The sequence below is a fragment of the Populus euphratica genome, unplaced genomic scaffold (genome assembly GCF_000495115.2).
Source record: "Populus euphratica unplaced genomic scaffold, PopEup_1.0 scaffold30.1, whole genome shotgun sequence".
In the NCBI taxonomy this organism is placed as follows: Eukaryota; Viridiplantae; Streptophyta; class Magnoliopsida; order Malpighiales; family Salicaceae; genus Populus; species Populus euphratica.
The window spans coordinates 263,202-284,430 of record NW_011499869.1 but is presented as its reverse complement, the minus strand read 5'-3'; the positions used below and the strand labels follow the sequence as shown (position 1 = coordinate 284,430).

At 32.3% G+C, this 21,229-nt stretch overlaps 2 protein-coding genes, 1 long non-coding RNA gene and 1 pseudogene across 3 annotated transcripts; 2 read left to right on the top strand and 2 right to left on the bottom strand.

Annotated features, from left to right (window-relative positions):
- The first annotated feature begins 5,219 nt into the window (after positions 1–5,219).
- Positions 5,220–7,563, top strand: LOC105126754 (transcription factor bHLH3-like). The gene is made up of 2 exons (XM_011027716.1): positions 5,220–5,395; positions 5,663–7,563. The coding sequence occupies exon 2, from the start codon at positions 5,751–5,753 to the stop codon at positions 7,263–7,265; it is 1,515 nt and encodes a 504-aa protein (XP_011026018.1). The 5' UTR covers positions 5,220–5,395; positions 5,663–5,750; the 3' UTR covers positions 7,266–7,563.
- A 3,314-nt stretch (positions 7,564–10,877) lies between these two features.
- Positions 10,878–15,350, bottom strand: LOC105126753 (F-box/kelch-repeat protein OR23-like; annotated as a pseudogene).
- On the bottom strand, positions 12,389–14,077 carry LOC105126752 (uncharacterized). The gene is made up of 2 exons (XR_842474.1): positions 13,339–14,077; positions 12,389–13,306 (listed from the first exon to the last, which is right to left on the bottom strand). It is a non-coding gene; the product is annotated as an uncharacterized LOC105126752 (long non-coding RNA).
- Positions 15,351–20,016: 4,666 nt separating the features above from the next.
- Positions 20,017–21,229, top strand: LOC105126751 (transcriptional regulator SUPERMAN). Its single transcript, XM_011027714.1, has 2 exons — positions 20,017–20,108; positions 20,261–21,229. The coding sequence occupies exon 2, from the start codon at positions 20,293–20,295 to the stop codon at positions 20,881–20,883; it is 591 nt and encodes a 196-aa protein (XP_011026016.1). The 5' UTR covers positions 20,017–20,108; positions 20,261–20,292; the 3' UTR covers positions 20,884–21,229.

The following is a 21,229-nucleotide window of genomic DNA, read 5'->3' as shown; positions in this document are numbered from 1 at the left end:
TTGGAAGTTAACGCATTTATATCCTACACACCACCTAATATGCGGGGGGGAAAAGTCTTGCCGCAGATGTAAATAATTGGTGAGCCTAAAGCAAGTCCATTGCGTTGATTACTTTGATTGTGCCTTGATTAATTAAAATTAAACTTGTATAGTAATTTTATGGTGAGATTGAAAGCTAGCGTTCATATCATGCACACACTACTTATTGTCTGATAAATTGTATGTTTTTTAATTATAATCTCACACAAGCACTAGTTAATATATATTATCCTAGCATGGATATATGGAAGATGTTTTGTGGAAAAGGTTTTAGTTTGGATAAATAAATTCAAAGTGAAAACAAACCAGTACCACGGCGCAGCCCAAGGTATCACTTTTGCAGGTCCTTTCGTTTTTGGGTGAAAGACAGTTTGCGCTGGACGTCCTTAGAAAATTTAAATGCATCTATCCTTTTCATTATTTGTTTTTTAAAAAAAAAAAAACAAAGAAAGAAAAGGAAGGGAGTGTGTGTGTGTGTGTGTGTGTGTGTGTGTGTGTGTGTGTGTGTGTGTGTAAGCTTTAGGGTCTTTGATATACTTAACGCACCATTCCACTGGAGAATATTTATACCAGTGCTTGAAATGGCAGAAGCTTGTTGGGATTGGCTAAGAGGAAGAACTTATAAATGGCCCCAGAAGATTGATGCCTCGGGATAAACACTTCTCATTCAAATCCAGAAAAGCAAGGATGCGTGGCAAACAGGTCTAATTAAAGTGCAGCTGGTTTTACATTATTAAGCTTGAAAGTATGCCAGAAAGGTTACTGTATATGCATAAAATCTCATAGCGGAAGCACCACTATTGTAAAGTCTTGGGAGAGTAGGTTTTTCTTCCATCGATTATGATAATTTTAATGGAGGATTTTTAAAATATATATCCATCCATCCATCAGCTAGCTAGTTAAGTCTTTTTCAAAGTTAGTTTGGCTTTACACATCGCAGATATTTCTTGACCACGTCAAAGTGCTTATGGGAATTATTTAAGGTACCTCTTCCTTACTTTTTGGTAACTTCACGTTTTGTTGTGAGGGAAGACGCCAACTTATTGCTCATGAATTTCTACGAACAAGACAAAATAAATAAAAAATAAAAAATCGAGCCATTTGTCATGAAATGGATTTATGTTGATAAGTTTCCAAAATCCGCCAGTGGAAAAGGTTGGATGTATGAAAAGGCAGCCCTTCTTTCTGTAAAAGCAATAATATATACTGGAGCTTGATTGATGTAATATATATATATGGTTTTTTTTTATGCGAAGATCTCTTTATACACTCATCGAGCTGGGAGATCTGTGGAAATGTGAAAGATTGATATGATACACTAAATTTTAAACTCTGTTATGCCTTTTTTATATCATATTAAAACATACTCATCATTGCTTACAAATCTTCGTGGCGGCTGCAAAACAGGAGCCACTGAATCTTCCTTATATTTTTTTTTATAGTAAATGAAAATGCATGGAAGAGACGGCTCTTGTTGTCACAGCACCACCAATAAGTAAGCTTTCCTTTCTTGTATTTTATAGACAATCACAAGATAATTAAGGCCAAATTAATTGAATTGTCTGCATTCTATGGTAAGCAACGAAAGTTGAATGTCGCTTATAGGACTAGGGATAAAAGACGTAGAGAGAGAGAGAGAGAGAGATAATGTATATGATTTTGTAATTGAAGTCTTGTTTGTGGTGACGATTGCATGAGAAATTATTAAATGGGAAGAAGTTAATTAGTGTTACGGTGGTTACTAATTAATGGATCCTAGTTTTTTACACAACAAGTGTACCTAGTTATAAACATATTTCGTTTATTATTCCTAATTAATGTAAAAACATATTTCTAATAAACTTGTTTTAAAACTTGGTCCAATAAATCGGCTTGAGATCCGAAGGTCGGTTTGTGTTTAAAAAAAATAAAAAACATAAAAAACTTGGTTGATTTTGGTTGATTTGGTGTCATCAACATGTTGACTCTTTCAATTCTTCTTCTTCTTTTTTCTTTTTCAAAACAACCTTAATTTGATTTTTTTAAAAAGTAATTAATCAACTTTTTTGATTCATAACCTCAGTTTACCTTGAATTATTTTTTAATTAAATTTTAAAATTATATCTAAAAGTTTTTATTTTGAAAATATAAGAGTAATTTATAGAGAATGAATATGAATTATTGTTGTAATTTATAGCTCATATGTAAATATATACTGGAGTAGAGCGGGGTGTGCCAAGCAAAAATAGAAAAATTATTAATTGTCTTTAAACAATTAGGATTTCTTAAACGGCGTAAAAACTACTATATATACATATAATATAACTCTATTTTAAAATACTAAAAATAAAAACTTCCTCCTGTAAATATAAGCATGTTATCAAATCACATTAAATTTTGTATTCTTTTAAGTTTATTTTTATATTACAATATTCATGTATAATTACTGCATGTTTTTCATAATAATGGATTATGTTTCGAGCTAAGTTGGTTTTGATCAAATAAAGAACTCCTGAAATTCAAGATTAGAGCAATACAAGGTTCAGGACTCCAGAGTTGAGTTGATCCAACCTAAAAGGGTCGGGTCTAGGGCTTGGAGAGTCGAATCTTGAATTCTTGATAAGTACTTTCTTGGACGTTACCCCCAGGTTCAATTAACATAAGCATAACAAACGTTATATGAGCCAACTAACCCAGCCATGGCAGCCCGGCCCATATAACAGGTACAAAATCAACTAAAAAGGCCTCAGGCCTGTATGTCTAAGCAAGAACCCAGCAAAGCATCGGATACAAGTCTTTAGAAATAAATAAATAAAAGCAAGCAGAGCGCAACCAGCACAGCAGCCCCGGATGGTGGCGCTCTCATTCCTGCACCACCCGCTGCTGGCTCAAGACAAATTCATAACTGTACCGCCAAATCCATCCTCTACTCCTCCTGCTTGCCGATTGTAAGGCGGGTCATCAAAAATTAAACTTAAGTCCTGTTCATGGAAAATATTTTAAAAAAAAAGTGATTTTCATAAAAACATAATTTTTTAAAAAATAAATAATTTTTTATTTTCAAGAAATCACTTTTTATGAACCAAACATGAATAATTAAAATTAAAATTAAAAAAAAAAAGCTAATAAGGATCTACATTCTATTATATACAAAACATGTCATTACATATCAAACATTAAAATAATTATTTTGTTATTCTTAAACAAAATTATTTAATTAATTATAATTATTAGAGGTAAAATAATTTTTTTTCATATAATTTGTATGTTATTATTATATTAAGTATGGATAAATTGAACTTTTAGTAAAATAACTTAAATAACCTTAAAAACAAAGAAAAAATAAACATAGGTTGAAAGGCTTTTTGTCTTTTACCATTTAATTATATAGTAAAATGATTTCATTATCTTTTAAAAGCTAAAAAATAAAATTGATTCTCAAGGGCATTTTAATATTTTTATCATAAATTTTTAGTTATATTTGATTTAGGTGAGGAGTAATTTATTTTTTCAACAAATATAAATATAATTAAAATAAATAAATTGGTTCGCACGTGTTACGTTCATGCTTGCAAGGCACTCATACTTTTTGAGCAATGCATACGATACCTCTTGGAGGTCAAGCATCATCTTTCCTAACAGCAGTAAACATGTTGTATCTTATATTTATAATGATCGAGGTACACATGAAGAGACAACGAAAAGTCTATAATAGATTTTTTTTCTTGATTTTTTTTCTTTCTTTTCCTCTCTTTTTTCTTTCTCATTACTTTAAATTTCATGTTAGCCCTAGAAAAAACCAAATGTATTATCTTAATTTGATTTGTTTTTATCAATTTTAGTTTTTATTTTTTTATTGCTATTTATTTTATTTTTTATGCCTTTTGAAGTTTTTTCTTTCAATTTTATCCATCAACATCTTATTTAATTTAATTTTTTATCCAATTTTTTTATTCTTTTGATTACTGTTTTTATTTGCTTTTTTTCCTTTCTTGATTTTTTTTTAATTTCACCCCTCAACATTTTATTTCATTTAATTTTTGTATTCAATTTTAGTTCTCATTCTTTTTATTGATATTTTTTTCTTGTCTTTTATCTTATTTATTTTATTTTTAAATTTAGCCCCTTATTATTTTCTTTCATTTAATTTTTATATCATATTTGGTCTTTATTATTTTAATTTTTTTAATATTGGATGATTAGAAATTTTGTTTCATGATTTTTTCAAGTTTTTATTTTATAGAATAATCATGGTCTCATGATCCAGTTCATGAGTTTCGATTATTAGTTCAATTTTACTTCTATCTTTTTTTCAGGTTTTTTTTTAAATATTTTTTTTTCAGTTTTATCTTTCAATATGAAATTACTAAACCTTGAATTTCATGATTTTTTTTCATTTTTTTCTCTATAAAATTATCCTAATCTTGTATCCCAAGTCACAACTTAATCAAGTTGACTCAAGTTTGTTTATATATATATTCCAGTTTTGCCTTATGGTTTAGTTTGCTTAAGAGTTTATTTCTATTGTTTTATTTAATTTTTTTATAAAGAATTATTTTAATCTTATAACTAGATAACGAGTTTTACATATTGACTTGAGTTATTTTTTTAAACTAATTTTTTTGCAGTTCATCCTTCTTACTTTGATAGTGATTGAGCTTGAATTTTTTTTTATTTTTCTATTTATTAGGCTTGAGTATTCTTATTTAGTTTTTTTATTATTAAATAAGATCAATGTGGTATTTTAATGATATTTAGATAATATCTTTTTATAATATTGAAAAATATTTTTATTTTTATTATTCATTATTTTTTTAATTATATAATTATTTTTTTTAATTATATTATTAAATCAATCACGATGATTAAAAGTTGTAGATTTTTTTACTCCTTTAAAAACATTATAATCGCTTGAGCTTCCGGCACCTTTTCTGTCCTAATGACCCTGTAAAGGGGTTGACAAATACGAGTAACAGATGCCCAACGAGTATAACGGGACGGAGCTTATTTGGGTTTCTTTGAAGAAACTCCATCACCACACGGCTCTGGGCTCTTAAAACTGCCCCTTTGCTCTTTTCTTTTAAAAAAACTAGTGGCTACGGTAGCAGGAGGATTGCCCGAGCAACGTGCTTCGCATGTGGCAGACCGTCAAAAAGCAAAAGTGACCAACTCGTGACACGAGCACGCTACAACCTTATTGGTTATTACACATTTACACCCGCTGAAATAACGAATAAAAAAACAAAAAGAGTGAAAAAGACAACCCTATCACTAGATCTAATCTTGAATCCGAAACACCGAGAAAATCTTCAGACAGCTGAAACTGAAGAATCATTGGAAGCTGAAAATTCTCGAAAAGACAAACCCACATACATAGGTGAGTTCCCTGCTCTACATTTAGACAAGTATTTGTTGACTGTCCGTAACTAGACAACGTGTTGTGTTGTGGAAATAGGGTCAAGATCTTATCTTCCTAGTAAGCTTTTTTTTTTTAAGCTTGTTGTAAACAGACATTTTGCTTTATGTGAAACTTGGTGTTCTGTTGAGTTTGTGTGATCTTTAAAGTCTGCTGAGAATCCAAGCCTTGTATTTAACTTATTTATTTATTTATTTTTACTTTTAAACTGGGGAATTTATGGATTAGGAGTGGTTTGAATATTGGAATGGGAGCAGGATTTATGTAGGATACAGGTTTTTGAGAAAGTTGAGGTTGGTTTGATAGTGAGACAAACATGGGCGAGAAATTTTGGGTGAATGGAGAAAAGGGTATGGTGGAATCAGTGTTGGGTGTTGAGGCCTGTGAATTCTTGATCACGTCGGCTTCCAAAAACTTATCGAATGATTTGGTTTCGCCACCTGTTAGTTTGGGTGTGCAGCAGGGTCTTGTCCAGCTTGCCGAAGGTTTCAATTGGAGTTATGCGATTTTCTGGCATGCATCTGGCTTGAAAACTGGTGGGTCTATATTGGTCTGGGGTGATGGAATTTGCCGGGACCCGAAGGGCCAGGGGATTGGAGATGGAAGCTCTAGTGGGGATGGCAAATTGGAGGGAGCTGAGAAGAGAAAAGAGGTGAAGAAGCGTGTGCTTCAAAAACTGCATATGTGCTTTAATGGAACAAACGATGATAATTTTGCAGCCAGTTTGGATGAGGTTTCAGATGTGGAGATGTTTTACTTAACCTCAATGTATTTTACATTTCCGTGTGATTCAACATATGGCCCCGGGGAGGCATACCAGTCTGGTAGATCAATTTGGGCGCTGGGCATGCCTAGCTGTTTAGGTCATTATCAATTGAGATCGGTTTTAGCAAGATCAGCTGGGTTCCAAACAGTGGTGTTTTTGCCTGTTAAATCTGGAGTTCTGGAGCTTGGTTCGGTCAAATCAATTCCTGAGCAGCATGATTTTGTGGAGAAGGCAAGAAGCATCTTTGGGGCTTCTAATACTGCACAGGCAAAGGCAGCTCCAAAAATTTTTGGACGTGAACTGAGTTTGGTTAGCTCAAAATCACGATCAATTAGCATTAACTTTTCCCCCAAGGTTGAAGATGAACTGATTTTCACCTCAGAACCTTATACAATGCAAGCAATGAGTACGGATCAAGATTATGGAAGTACTTTTAGTGGGCACCCTAGTGATAAGAATGAAGCAAAACTGTTTCCGCATCTGAACCAAACCATTGTGGGTTTCAATGCTGACACATTGGTGGGTGGTTTGGAGCAGCCGAAGGATGACTTGTCTCCTCAGGGTGATGAGAGGAAACCTAGGAAGAGAGGAAGAAAGCCTGCCAATGGAAGAGAAGAGCCACTGAATCATGTGGAAGCAGAGCGACAGAGGAGAGAAAAGCTCAATCAGAGATTTTATGCATTAAGAGCTGTGGTTCCCAATATCTCTAAAATGGACAAGGCCTCTCTGCTTGGAGATGCCATTACCTTTATCACTGATCTCCAGAAGAAGATCAGGGTTTTAGAAACTGAAAGGGGGATGGTAAACAATAATCAAAAGCAGTTGCCAGTGCCAGAGATTGATTTTCAGCCTAGACAGGATGACGCAGTTGTGAGGGCAAGCTGCCCTATGGAGTCTCACCCCGTTTCTACCATCATAGAAACATTCAGAGAACATCAAATCACTGCTCAAGACTGCAACATGTCCGTGGAGGGTGATAAGATTGTTCACACATTCTCTATCCGGACGCAAGGTGGTGCTGCTGATCAGTTGAAGGAGAAACTAGAGGCTGCACTTTCTAAATGATCTATCTGTATATTTGTATTTATACCATCAGACATAGTCCTCGAAAATTAGATTTTGTACCGATGAATTAGCTTCTATAGTTAAGTTCGAAGATAGAGCTAGCAGTCACTGTTCACTTTGTAGCAAGTCCAGGGGCAAACTCTGAAAATATCCCTCAGGTAAGCTCCAGCTGGGAATTTGGACATGATTAGAGCAAAACAGCCTGTGCTATCCCATTACGTTGGTCCGACTATTTTCTTTTTTCAATGTGATTCTCCTTTGCATCTTGAGGATTTCAAAGTATCGGACCTTACTTTCAGAACATTGCGTGAAATGCTGGAAACAAATGATGCCTGCACTTGAATGGAAACTAGGCATAAAAAATTGAATGGAAACTGATATTGCCTGAGATGAAATTGTGCTTATATAACTGCATCAAGATTGAAGCACATTTCATTGAATCGGATTAGATAAGGAATTGGTTATAGTAATTAACATCTTACTCCCTCTTAATCTTCGAAGAACAACAAGATAACCCTTGTTTTTCTGGTTAAAAAAGCCGAAGAGATGGTGTCGACAGAGGACCCTCATCAGCGATTTGCGTGTCCTGCACTTGTATGAAACAGAACATGTTGGCCCATGAAATCTTTTTTTGGTTTCGCGGCTATATTTTCGGTGTTATTTTTTTATAAAAAAAAAACCATAATGTATCAATCCTTGTTGTTTTCTTTTTATGTATGCTATTTAAATAAGTTCATGCATCAATTAAATGATCTGTTAAACTATATGATATTTCTATTTACTTAGGAAAAAAACCTCATGCAACATCCATTTAATTAATTAAGAGCAGCATTAAAAAGAATTCATACTATTCAAAACCACTGTTTGCAGCCGTGTAGATTCTGGTTCACCGATTTGAATTCAATTTTACAACTTCAGGTTCTCCAATTTGGAATTCAATGACAAAGAAAACCTCAAACCTTTTTGAGTTGTGCCTTTTTCCCACGCCGAAGTAAGGCTTGCATTTAGCTTAACTATAATGCAGCAAATTAAAGTAATTTATAGTCTTCATTATGATTTTGAATACCTTGAATATTTTTGGCCTTTGATAACGAACAATTTTTTTGGGGGATCAACTTATAGAACAGAAACTATTCCTCGGTTTGTATGACAGTGAATCTGGGGTCTAAGCTAACGGATGTTGATCAATTCTAACACTAGTTTCAACCTTCAAACCCATGGCTAAGTCAAACTCAAAAGTATTTGCAAGCCCACATAGACATCTATCGGTCAAACTTATGGCAAAGGTTGGGGTTCTCTGTTTATATATATATGAGACCATTAATTCTCTTTGCTGCACCACAACAAGAGCTGATTTCCCTCCATCTCAAGAAGATAAGGCATTTAGGTGAATAGAGGAGGGAAAAGAGAAAAGCTTCAAGAACAACGTTCTGATCATTTTGTAAGAGATGGGGTTCTGTCACAGGGAAAGCACGTTCATCATTTTTTTCATTTTATCGATTCTTTCTGCTTCTCTTCAACCTGGTGCAACGAGGCCATTAGGATACCAATTGCTAAAGCAAGAGGGGTTGTTGTTGCAGTCCCTCCCAAAAGGTTCTGTGACACCATCAGGTCCCAATCCATGCACTTACATACCGAGAGGAGCCGGCGGGACTTGCAAATTTAAAGGGATGAATATAGCTGGGAATGTAGCACGTTCACCTCCTGCGTTTTCCAAACATGCCGTGGCTTCTTCCATTTCTAAGAACATCCGTGAAGAAGATCAAGTTTCTTAACGTTTTCTTTCTTTTAATCGCCAGGAATGGAGATGATGAGGCTTGATGATCAATCCTTATACCTTGATTATTTGTTTTTTTTTTTTTAATTTGTTTGGAGCAACCATTTCAAGTTAAGTTCGGTTGTGATGTAAAAATAATGTATAACTGATGATGTTACACAAGAAAACAAAGGAATTAATTTGACTTTTTTTTTTAAAAAAAAAACTTGAATAAATATCAATTTTCTTTAATTATGAGGCTTTCTCTAATTATATTTTATTTTTGGATCATTCCATTATTACGTGTTTCCTGACACTATTTATCTTTTTACTAAAAATATTTCATAGAATAAAAATTCTCTCTCCTTTTATTTATTGGATATACGAGTAAACGTGGATAAATATATGATTTTATATCAAACTATAATCAATAGAACTTCCGTAAACAATCTAGAAAAAAATGATCAAATATATCGAACAATCCAATGTGACAAGAACAGACATGTTTCTCCGTCCAAGCAGTAAAGTTTTTTCCTTACAAATTATGAAATTTAAATTATTAGATAATAATTTAAAATATAATTTATATTATATTTTAACATACTTCTTTAAATTTACATTTAAAATTTATATAGATTGATATTACCTTATACTTGATTCTTATCAAATAAATAGAAATAATAAGATTTAAACTCATAATTACTTGATCAGACTTTAAAATCACGTCAAAAAATTATCTCAATTTAAAAATTTAAATTATTAAATAAAATTTTAAGATATTATTTATATTATCCCATACGCACGCTCATGGAACTATATTATATATTTAATAAGTCTAAAATAATATACTCGATGCTAAAAGTTTTAGGGTGCTCCTTCACTGTTTATATAAACAATGAAGGAGGTGGGTTATTTTTTAACATGCATTTTCTCCTTTTATTTATTTTATTTATTTTCATTTATAAAACTTTTTATTTAATATTTGTTTATTTTTAATTATTTTAATTTATTTTTTTATAAAATTATCACAATCTCAATAAACATCATGATATTTGATTTATATTCAATTTTATAAATATTTATTTTTATTATTATATAATTAAGTAAAAAATAATTTAAATAACACAATCTTTTTAAACACAATGAAATTCATCATACAAATTATAAATTTAATGGATTAAACTATACAAATTTAGTTGATTGAATATGTCATAATCAAATCAAAGAATTTAGTTTGAATATCTCTTCAAATTCAATTATATTTTTTTATTAATTTTCTACATTATTTTTTAATATGTCAAGTCAACTAAAGAATAATTTTTACATAGTTTAATTTTAATTTAGATTAAAAAAATTGTACTGAAAGATATGATTTAATAATGATACTAAATAATTACCCATGACTTGAATTTTATTTTTTTTGTTAACCGTATAAGCTATTCTAATTATGTAAATTTTGTAGGGTGGCACCCTCCATCCTCATGGAGTTATGGATGGGTTAGTCGCAATACCAACGTACCTGCATGACTTGATTTTTCGTTTGTAGTTGGTGGTAGATTACGCGGGCTCTTGACTCTTGACTACAGAACCGAACTGTTCAGAAGGAAAGGGAAGGCTGGGGTTTGCTTGCGTACGAGGCAATCCTAATGTTCACACGTCACATGCATAGGCAAATCTACCTGTGCTTCAGCACTAGGAAATTCACAAAAGCCACGAGAAAAAACCATCAGTTCACAGGTCTTTCGAAATGAACATTGAATGCCCTCAAGGGTCAGGGTCGAGACTTTTTCAGCAGAAAATTCGTTAGGATGCAAGAGCCGGTGAGCCTGCCCCAAAACCAAAAACTATACGAGCTGTATTTCAAGTGGGCATTTATTTCCGGTGATGATGAATTATTAGGCCATCTTTACCTTTACAAAAGCTCAACAACACTGTTGCTTTTATACATGCTACATATTTATGTAAAAAAACGATGTACTTGAATATAATTTATTGGTGCTGTGCGGCATTTCATCAATCTGTACATTGGCTAAACACCAGATGCTATGAGTAAAGTACGAGATTCGGGAACTCAGGTAACGCAACTATTACAGATATGGGGTAGCTGTAAGCCTGTTAACTATGATAACCACAAGATGTAATTGTCTAAAGCTGGATGGTGTACATTATTGCAGTCTTGAAATCCAATGGGTAATAGAATGGTGGTTTTGTAACAAGTGATCTCCATGTCTTCATCTTAGGATGATAGATTTGAACTAAAAGTGTTCCTCCCCTCTTCTGCTGCCGTGACCTTCGAGTTTCCATCAAATCACCCCCTTGCACTGGAGTCATTACATGTAGCTCACCGTCCAACACAACAAAACCAAATGAGGAGTTGTAAGTAGCTTTTCGAGGTACACTGGACTCTTTCTGCCAAGAGTTTGAAGCCATGTCATATCTGCAATATGAGGAACACATGAATTAGTTAGCATCACCGACTCCTAGGGAACATCAAAAATAAATAAATAAATCATTTTGTAACCCATGCATAGTTAACAACAACAATAACCAAGCCTCAATCCTAAAATACTTCAGGCTGGCTAAATTGATCCTTTTGTGCCTTTCTGTGTGGTCATATAATAAAACCCACACAACGATAGTAACATCAAAATTATCAGGCAGTTTTGTTGCTGCTAGCATGTGTGTTCAGAGGATCGGCACGAGCATGTGTGCATAGGAGAAAAAGCTAAAGAGAGCATTATTTTTACATGTTAAAAGGCAGAAAATCTGATTGAAAATTGCATATTAAGACAAAACTTATGGGGAACTTAACCAAATGCAGTTTACCATCCCATAAATGCATGCATGACCCGTCTTTTCACTTGTTAGTGCCCTCGCTTAACACATTGTATACTTTATTACAAAATTCGACAGAAGCCCTCAAATGATCTACCGTTACAGACACATAAAAATAGCAACCCATATTTGTTCATTAGCATTTCGTTTTCACCAGAACTTATCAAAAACAAAGCTGCCTTACTACTAAGTCGATCATACAAACAAGGTAACCTCAACCTATCAAGGACTTCAAATAACCATTCCACTACCATTAATCAAACCAAATTTCAATGACACAATAATAGAAGAGAGTTGATCAGAATGAAGACCTTTCAATAAACATGGTCATATCACATTTGAAAACACCTGAAAATAGATGCTGCAGGTGTTCTAACCATTCCATTATACATTCTTACTAGCCTTGACAAGATGAATTAGTATAGAATAAACAAGTGAATTCCAAAACTCCCAAGATAGAAAGTTACTATTTATTCAATCAATAAGACATATACACAAACATGTCTAAGAAAAACAAATATATAGATATGTGTGTACACAATAGTCCATGTACATGTGCAAAAGCAACCACCCCCCATGCAGAGAAAAAGAGAGAAATAGCTTCTAAGCTTAAACACATTTTGTAACTTAAGAGAGGGCAAAGGTACAGTGGAAACACTAGCTGGATCATTAAATGGTGAGTGGAGTGAGCACAGATCAACATTTATAGCCTAATGCAACACATATCCACCTGAATCATCTCCTATATGAAAGATAGAACTACCTTAAAAGGAAGATGCTAATAAACACTTCAACTAACATCCTACACATAATATTTTACATTTCAAATAATTCAATGCAAATGAATTTCAAATAAAATTCTGACACCAGAACATACATTTCTCTCACATTGCCAAAGGGAAATGGCAAGTTTATTGTTTTTCTAGGGAAAGAAAAGAAGGAATATGCCATTACATGTTTCATTTGAATAATGCATAAGGCTGTCTCATTAAAAGAGTGGAGGGACACTCTGATATATCTAAGGGTACTTGCAAATTGGAAGCAATGGTTTTCAAATTTGTTTTGCTGAGACTACTTTGAATTGCAAGGCTGCTTCAGCAGAACCATATTTTAGCACGGGTAGTGGTCTTAACACCAGTTTTAAATTTTTAAGAAAATTCTACCAAACACTAATGCTAGCTACTTAAAAAAAACACAATAAAAGAACCTAAAAAGACTAGAATACCCGTGATAAACCGCCATTTACAGAACCATATGTATTAGTCTCTGCATTACCTAGCCACGCATCCCCACATTAATCAGTGACCAAGACTTATTATAATCTGATAATATTAATCCCAACTGCGATTACTAATAAGGCACTCCAATATATATATAGCGACCAAGACTTACTATAATCTGATAATATTAATCCCAACTGCAATTGCTAATAACACACTCCAATATATATGTATGCATGCATGCATGCATGTATGTGTGCATGTATGTATCCTACTCTTGTTAGCATGCAATGTGTCAATAATTCATGAAGACTCTTGATTGATCCTAAATAGTATTCATTCTTGTTTTATGCAATCTGCAATGGAATACGAAGGTTATTGAGTTTGTAGCATTTTTTAAAACATCTCTTGACAATTAAAGTAACTGAAATGCACAACATAGAATACAATGACATTGGAGGATAAAAACACTAGAAAAACACAGAACATGTCTATAGTATTATGCTGGCGTATTTGGCAATCTAATAACCACGTGACAAATATATGCGGTTTAGTCCACCAGAACCCTGTGGCCAGCTGGCCTCAGAGACACGATACATGGAAACCTAGAAGTATCCCATGCACGTGTTGCAACGACATGAGTCAAGTTCTACGCACAGGTTTGGAAAACTGCTTTCCCTTTTCTAATAAGGGGTCCAATGGATCCTATGTTGCCGCAATAGTTTACGTGTCTACTTAAACAATCTACCTGTTTAAGCATGCTTCTTTAGTTCATTAAATGGAAGTGAATTGTTACTACTTCTGTATAGCACAACAGCATCTAAAACAGACAAATCAAATAGCATCTAACAGCAACGTCAAGTATAGCATAAACCCTAACTAGAAATGCAAGTGACTTAGCTAATTACTTCAATTCAATAGCTAGCACCTATCACTTCGAATACAGAATAAACACTAACAATACAAATAACTTCACCACAATGACAGGAAAAACATTATAATGACTCACCTGAAAATCTCATCCCCATCAAGCATGAAGACAACAGGGCGACCCTGATTCACTCCCAAGCCCTCAGCTTCAGCCTCCTCAACAGCAACAATCTTCCCGAGCCTCCCTCTCCCCGCAACACCCCACAAATCCCCAACTTCCCTCCATTTCCCACATCCATTCTTCTCCAGATCCATCACAACAGCATCCTTGTAATACTCATCTACCGGAAAAATCCCCGAAATCGTCCTCGACTCTCCATACCCTCCCACTACCCAAAACTCCTTTTCCTCCCGATTCCCACTCAAAAACCCCGCACACCCTGCCTTGTATCTCGGCAACCCGTCTATTGCCACCCACTCATCTTTCCCAACATCATACCTCTCCACCGAACTTATCCTACTCCCCGCCGCACCAAAACACGTATGCCTCGACCCTCCTCCAGCCACAATTATTTGGCCCAAATCAGGAACCGCCACACAAGCAAAAGAACCACGCGTGGAAATCATCGGACACAGTTTCTCCCACAGGAAATCAACAAAATTAAACCGAAAATCAAACGATGTTGTTGTAGGACGGTCGATGGGGTAAGACCGGGTGTCGAAGAGGGACCCACCGAGGACGTAGAGTAGGGCCCATCGAAACCGAAGTGAAATTACTGAGTCCGTAAACGTGAGGGTTACACGGCATGGGTGGGAGTGGACGCCAAGCGAGGTTTTGCGGATCGAATAGGTAAGGCAAAGAGATGAATGGATCCTGCGGGAAGATTATTAAGAGGTGGTTGGAGTGGCGGAGATGGTGGCGGAGTAAAAATAGGGTCCTGGACCAGGATTGATGCTGTGCCATGATTTGCAAGTAGGTTTGATGCGTGAATGGTGCGAGTACGGTATCATTGACAGGATTTGTGAAGCGATGTCGTCTGGAATACCTGGGATTAGGGTTTGGGTTTCATTAATTTGAAGCTGTGATGACGATGAAGCAGATGGAGCCATTTTATTTTCTTTTCTTTCTTTTATTTTCAAATATTATAAAAATAAATAAAGCTCTATTTTCAGGATCTGGAGATGATAAAGCTGAGGAGTGGCTTTGAAATCCGCATGGAGGAAGAAGGCTGTGGTGGAGTGGTTATGGCTGCTGCCTGCTAGCACGAGTGGCAGCAGTTTATAAGCATTTTGTTGTTGATCAAGGAGCTTTACTTTATGGCAATGGAAACTTCTGCAGGAAAGTGCAGGGGTGATTGCCTTTTCTGGATATGACCCTTCTTGTTTTTTGACACGTGGAATGCGGGTTTGTTTTTGGTGCTAACTGTGGAGAGGAGATATGATTATATTTGTTTGGATTTGGTCTGTGCTTTTTCCTTCGTCTAGATTTGTTTTTTTGGTAAAAATATTAAATTATTTTTTAATATTTTTAAACATTTTATATTAAAATATATATATTATTATTCAGCACAATACTAAATAAACATAAATATTAAGTGTATCTAGTCACTTTAGTTGTTTTATATTTAAAAAAATATTAAATTGACATTTTTATATGTTTTTGTATTACTTTTAATATATTGATATTAAAAATATAAAATATAAAAAAATTATTTTAATTTGTTTTTAATTTAAAAATATTAGCACTGCTTTACAAATATACATATATTTTTATAAGTAAATTTAAATAAATAAATAAAATAAATAAATATATATTGTATAGCCAGTGCAAGAATTCATCCCTATGTATTTTGTTTTAAAAAAAATATTTTAATAATTTTATAATAATTAGTCACTTACCCTAACATTCTATAAGATTTTCATGATTAAAAAGAAAATACACGATCCATTACTTGTTGTAATTTTTTGAATAATCTCTCTATCATGATCCCTAATAGCACACATTAATTTAAATAATATGAATGATTTAATTTACATAGACAGCGATATTAAATTATGAAATAGGATCTTATTCAACTATTGAAATAAATCAATTAATAATATAAATGAAACCTTTCAATTAGATCCATTAACAGATCCCCTCGTGCCATACGCTAGAAATACCCATAAATATATTTAAAATAGTTTTTTTTTTTTGTTTTAATTGCTGAAAGATTTGAATCTTAGAACTCAGGATTGCTTAATATTCTTCACAGCAGAGCTAAAAATAGAGATCCAAAGTGAAGCCTAGCTCATGTTAGTGGTTTTATTGGTTTTACCAGCAAGGTTTCCACGTGGGCCAATGACACGACAATCTAAGTTGCTCAACTCTGGACATTAGCCTGGTAGGTGTATCCATGCCCTCGGCCCAGGAGGAACCTTAGAACAAATAAAAGTGAGAGGTGACCTGCCGTAATTAAATCAAAGCCCAAGTTAATTTATAATCGCTGATTAAAAAATCCATCAACTTTTTTTAAGAAACATTTTTATCAAAACGACGTAACTTTTGATATTTTAAGGTTAATTTGTCAGATTTATAACTCGGGTATTATCTCAAGCCGGTTTAACTACTATGTCCTCAACCAGGTTCAAGAAAACAGTAAGGAAATGTAGTAAAATTCCAGTTTGCAAAAACTCAAACTCTCTCTCTGGCTTGGATTACACACACCGGCTCCTGATGGGTTGGGCTGAGGAATGATCTTTTGTTTATGAAGAACAAATTTTGCAACGTCAAGTTTTCTTTTTTAAAATTGTATTTCAAAAATGTTAGAATTTGTTTTTATATTTTTTAAATTAATTTTCGTGCGTGTTTTCAAGTTATTTTGATATATTAATATCAAAAATAAATTTTAAAAAATAAAAAAAATATTTTAATATATTTTAAATAAAAAAATATTTTAAAAAAATATCAAACAAGTTTTTAGTAATTAATTTATAATGCTATGAATTTAACTGCTGTTGGGAACGACAGCAGATGTGGAAAGTGGTTCTCATGTTGGTTGAATCGGATAAATAGAGTTGTTATTATAGTATATTTAAGTATATTGTTATGATTGATTTTTGAAGTATTTTTATTTAAAAATATATTAAAATAATATTTTTTATTTTTTAAAATTATTTTTGATATCAGTTTATCAAAATTATCTAAAAATAAAAAAAATATTAATTTAAAATAAAAAATAAAAAATTTTAAAAATTTTAAAAATTATTTTTAAAATACAAAAATAAACCAGCATAATGATCAGTAATCTTCTTCGTTTTGTGGCCGACATATCTAAACAATACTGTTTTAGCTCCTCCCGATGGAGTTGATGACATGATCATGCTGTTTTTTTTTTTACAGAGTTTATTTAAAATTATGATAATAGTTATGGTTTAAAGTATTTTTAGTTTAAAAATATATTAAAATAATATATTTTTTTATTTTTTATAAAATTATTTTTAATATATAAATCAATTTAAAAACATAAAATTTATTTTTTAATAAAAAAAATTAAAATTTTAAAAAAATGCTGCCAGTATAGGTGTGGGCCATTATAATATTTTGACTTAACAGCAGGCTTGCAGTGGAAACATTCTTGTTGCTGTCAATCCATTTCAATGGTGGAAAAATGGTGGAGAAGAATTTATACTGAAAATAATACTTGGTAGAGCTGCAGCTCGATGCTAGTACAAAGTTTTTTATTTATTTATTTATTTATATATGATACAAGTAATAAAAAAGAAAATAAAACTCTATTTAAGGATATTGAGAAATAACTCTAGATTGAGAAACCTAGAGACACGTACGGTAGTTTCAAAGTCTAGGAAAAACAAAAGATAAACTCTTTTGACCGATACTAATTATTGTAAAAAAAATACAAATTACTATTTAATACTTTCTCTTAATTTTTTAATTTTAAGAATTTCTTGAACTGTTCAAACTTTATAAATATCAATTTTAATAGTGAATTTTTTTATATTTATATTCAACTGAAATTTCAACAAAAAATTTTTATACTCACAAAGATCAACCATAAAAAAAAATGATATATACTCTTAAGCTTTTCTTAACATAAAATGATGGCTCATATTGACATCTTTGGAAACTATTTTGATGAAAATATGATTTAATCTTGTTACTCTATGTTTTTGGTGCTTGTTTGGACATGTAAAAAGCCTTATGGAATCGACAAACCTTGTTAGTTTGTTTTTTTGTCATTTCATCACATAACCTAAAGGTTACTTTGCAAAAACCTTTTCCTTCAATTCTTTAATGAGAAAAACTAATTTAATGTAAAGTTAAAAAACCTATAATTATAATTGAGCTATCAAAACAGAAACAATTTTGATAGTTTATATTCGAGCAACAAGATTTATATAAAATATATTCTAGGTTGTGGTGAGTAGTTTTTAATAACAAGTCTTATCTTATACTTTTGTATGATTCTATCTTTGTTATATTTAGTTTGTAAATATATTTTAATCCAATTGCTTTCTTTTCTTTTAGATATATCATTGACTTTCAGTTTGGCTCTTCATTTATAGCCTTTCTCCATGCTTCTTTTTTTATAGTCTTTTTCAAAACATTGTGGTTCAAAAGTAAAAAAAGCAACATTATATGAATTATAAATATCACTTAATGACCAATACCTTTTAAGAGGTAAGTCTAGATTTAAATTATCATGGTGAGAATACATTATCAATGAGCTAGTTTTAATTTAAAAAGTTGAGTTGGCCTCTATTTTGAGAAGTTATTTTAGAAACACCAAGCTAACTTGAAGCTTCAAGAAATTCAAATGTTGCAAGTACTTAATCGGTATTTTATTCTCATTTCTATATTTGATAAAAAAAAAACATATTTTAAAAGTAATAGTTGATTCTTTTTAGGATTGAAAAGTCAAAAGTCTTGGGACTTATCATTGTAACTAATAAAAAAATGTGTTTCCCCCCTTTCTTCACAATCTTGTCTTTTTTTTTCGGAGGAAACAAGGTTACAGGCAATGTAGCTAAAAACTTTTAGCTAGCTAACTTCTGGTTTATGGTTGCATTAAGCTTCAAATGAAATTCAATTTTGAGCTACTTTTATTGAAAAACAATTGAGGAAATAGGCTTTCGTATTGATAGCTTTAGCCTAAAATTTATTAGTAAAGCCTTCACCTTTAAGTATACTTTATGCCATCTCCTTTATGGTGTGATTTTTTTTTTATATACCATGCCATTTGCTAGAGTGTGTCTAATTATAAGCTGCCTCTGAATTTCGTTATTCTTATAATAATCAAGAATTTTTTTTGTTTTTATAAATTTAAAAATTATAGATTCAAGTGATTTATTTTTAATGATGATGAATCTTAATTCAAAACTCCAATTTAAAATGAAATGTCAAATCAAAGAATTCATGGCATACTATAACTAGATACTAAATTCCAACCGTAACACTAATAATTAGAAGGCTAATTTTCAGTGATATAAAATTAAAAATTATCATTTTTTTTAATTTTATTATTACTCCCCATTAATCTAGCAAAAAAAAAAAAAATCACTTTCAATAACTTTCTATCAGGTTAAGACTCCAATACTATAACACTTGCTCTTTAGAAGTGATTACAAAATCAAATATTAAAAAACCATATTTTTTAAATATTTTTTAATAATTTTAATATTCTTAATAATCTTAATATGCATGTAAAAACTTAATTAAAAGATAAAGATAGAAAGCATATATTTTAAATTGATAAAAGAAAACAAATATTTTAGTCTTTGATTACATGACAAACTGTTAATTGATATTTTAAAATATAATTTATATTATTTTTTAACATATATTTCTAAGTGAAAATTACTTGAAACTAAAATTTATATAAATTTATATTATTTTTTGAAATTTTTATTAAATAAATAAAAATAATAAAATTTAAATTTCTATCTATTTATTCATTAAAATTCTAATACAATATAAGAATTCTAATACAATATAAGAGAACCCCATGAAGCTTAAGTTGAGATGGTTTATATAATTCTCCAAGAGCAAGTATCATCCACTCGATCTCCCCTCGATTTAGCAAAAAAGAACAACACTTCACACTGAGTTTTCTATTTACATATGTTCAACTATTATCCAAATATAGCAGCAGACATCTGCAGGTGAGTACACTTTCATTGATGGGCTTTTCAGTTTCTGGCTTATAATTACTTCGACAGCTTCAATATGAAACAACAGCATTTCTCACTTCATTGAGCTTTCTCTCACCTTCTGAGCTAGATAAGTAAATGTTCTTGTTGTTTGGTCTTTTGAGGTTGTATTGAAACAGAAGGTATACATCTAGCCATGGTCAAGAAATATCCACAGGGAAGCAGCACAGTTAAAGACAAATGGGAGAAGAACAACGCGATCTTTCAGGGAGAGCATTCAAGCGTTTTTTCATGGCCTCAAAGAAACTACTCATGCAACTTTTGCAAGAGACAGTTCATCTCTGCTCAAGCACTTGGGGGCCATATGAACGTTCACAGGAGAGATAGAGCCAAGCTGAGACAGCTACCTTCTTGGTTTTTTAAATGTCCAAAGTACCCTACTAGTAATCCTAACCCCGATCATTTACTTTCTTCGTCGTCTAAGTTCTTGCCGTACCCGGATGATCACACTCATGATCATTCTCCATACCTCAGCTCTTTCTCTTCACCTTCTTGCCGAGAAAAGAAATCCATAGTTGAAAGTAATGAAAGTAAAGAATTAACAAAGAAGAAGAGCAATGCAGGAGCCGTGTTCGGGGTTGGAGAATTGAAGAAAAATTTCGCGCAAGAATGTGATCAACTTGAAGTTTTGAGGAGAAGTGAGACTATTAACTTGGACATGAAAATGGGGTGCGAAGACCCGAAGGAGGTTTTGGATTTGGAGCTTCGACTTGGCCTTCTAGTATAAAATTAAGTATCAATGTTTACTCTAAGTTCACACTATGTAGTAGCTAGCTAGATCTTTGGCTTATTTCTAGCCGGTCTCTTGCATCTCCTTATCATCTGTCGTGATTTGTATGAAATATTCTCAGACGCAGGCTAATTTGAAGGGAGACGGTCTTTTGCGAGGATTTCTTACACCATACCTGACAGATACTCTAGCTGAGAACCCTTTTTGGTCTTGTCTGTTGTCAGTTATGATCATTGTCGTCAATGTAATCTACCATGCATTAATGCTGTTTAGGTATGGCTTTAATTATATTCAGCTTAGAAATCAATTGTCTGTTTTTAATCCTAAACTTCATGATTAGTTT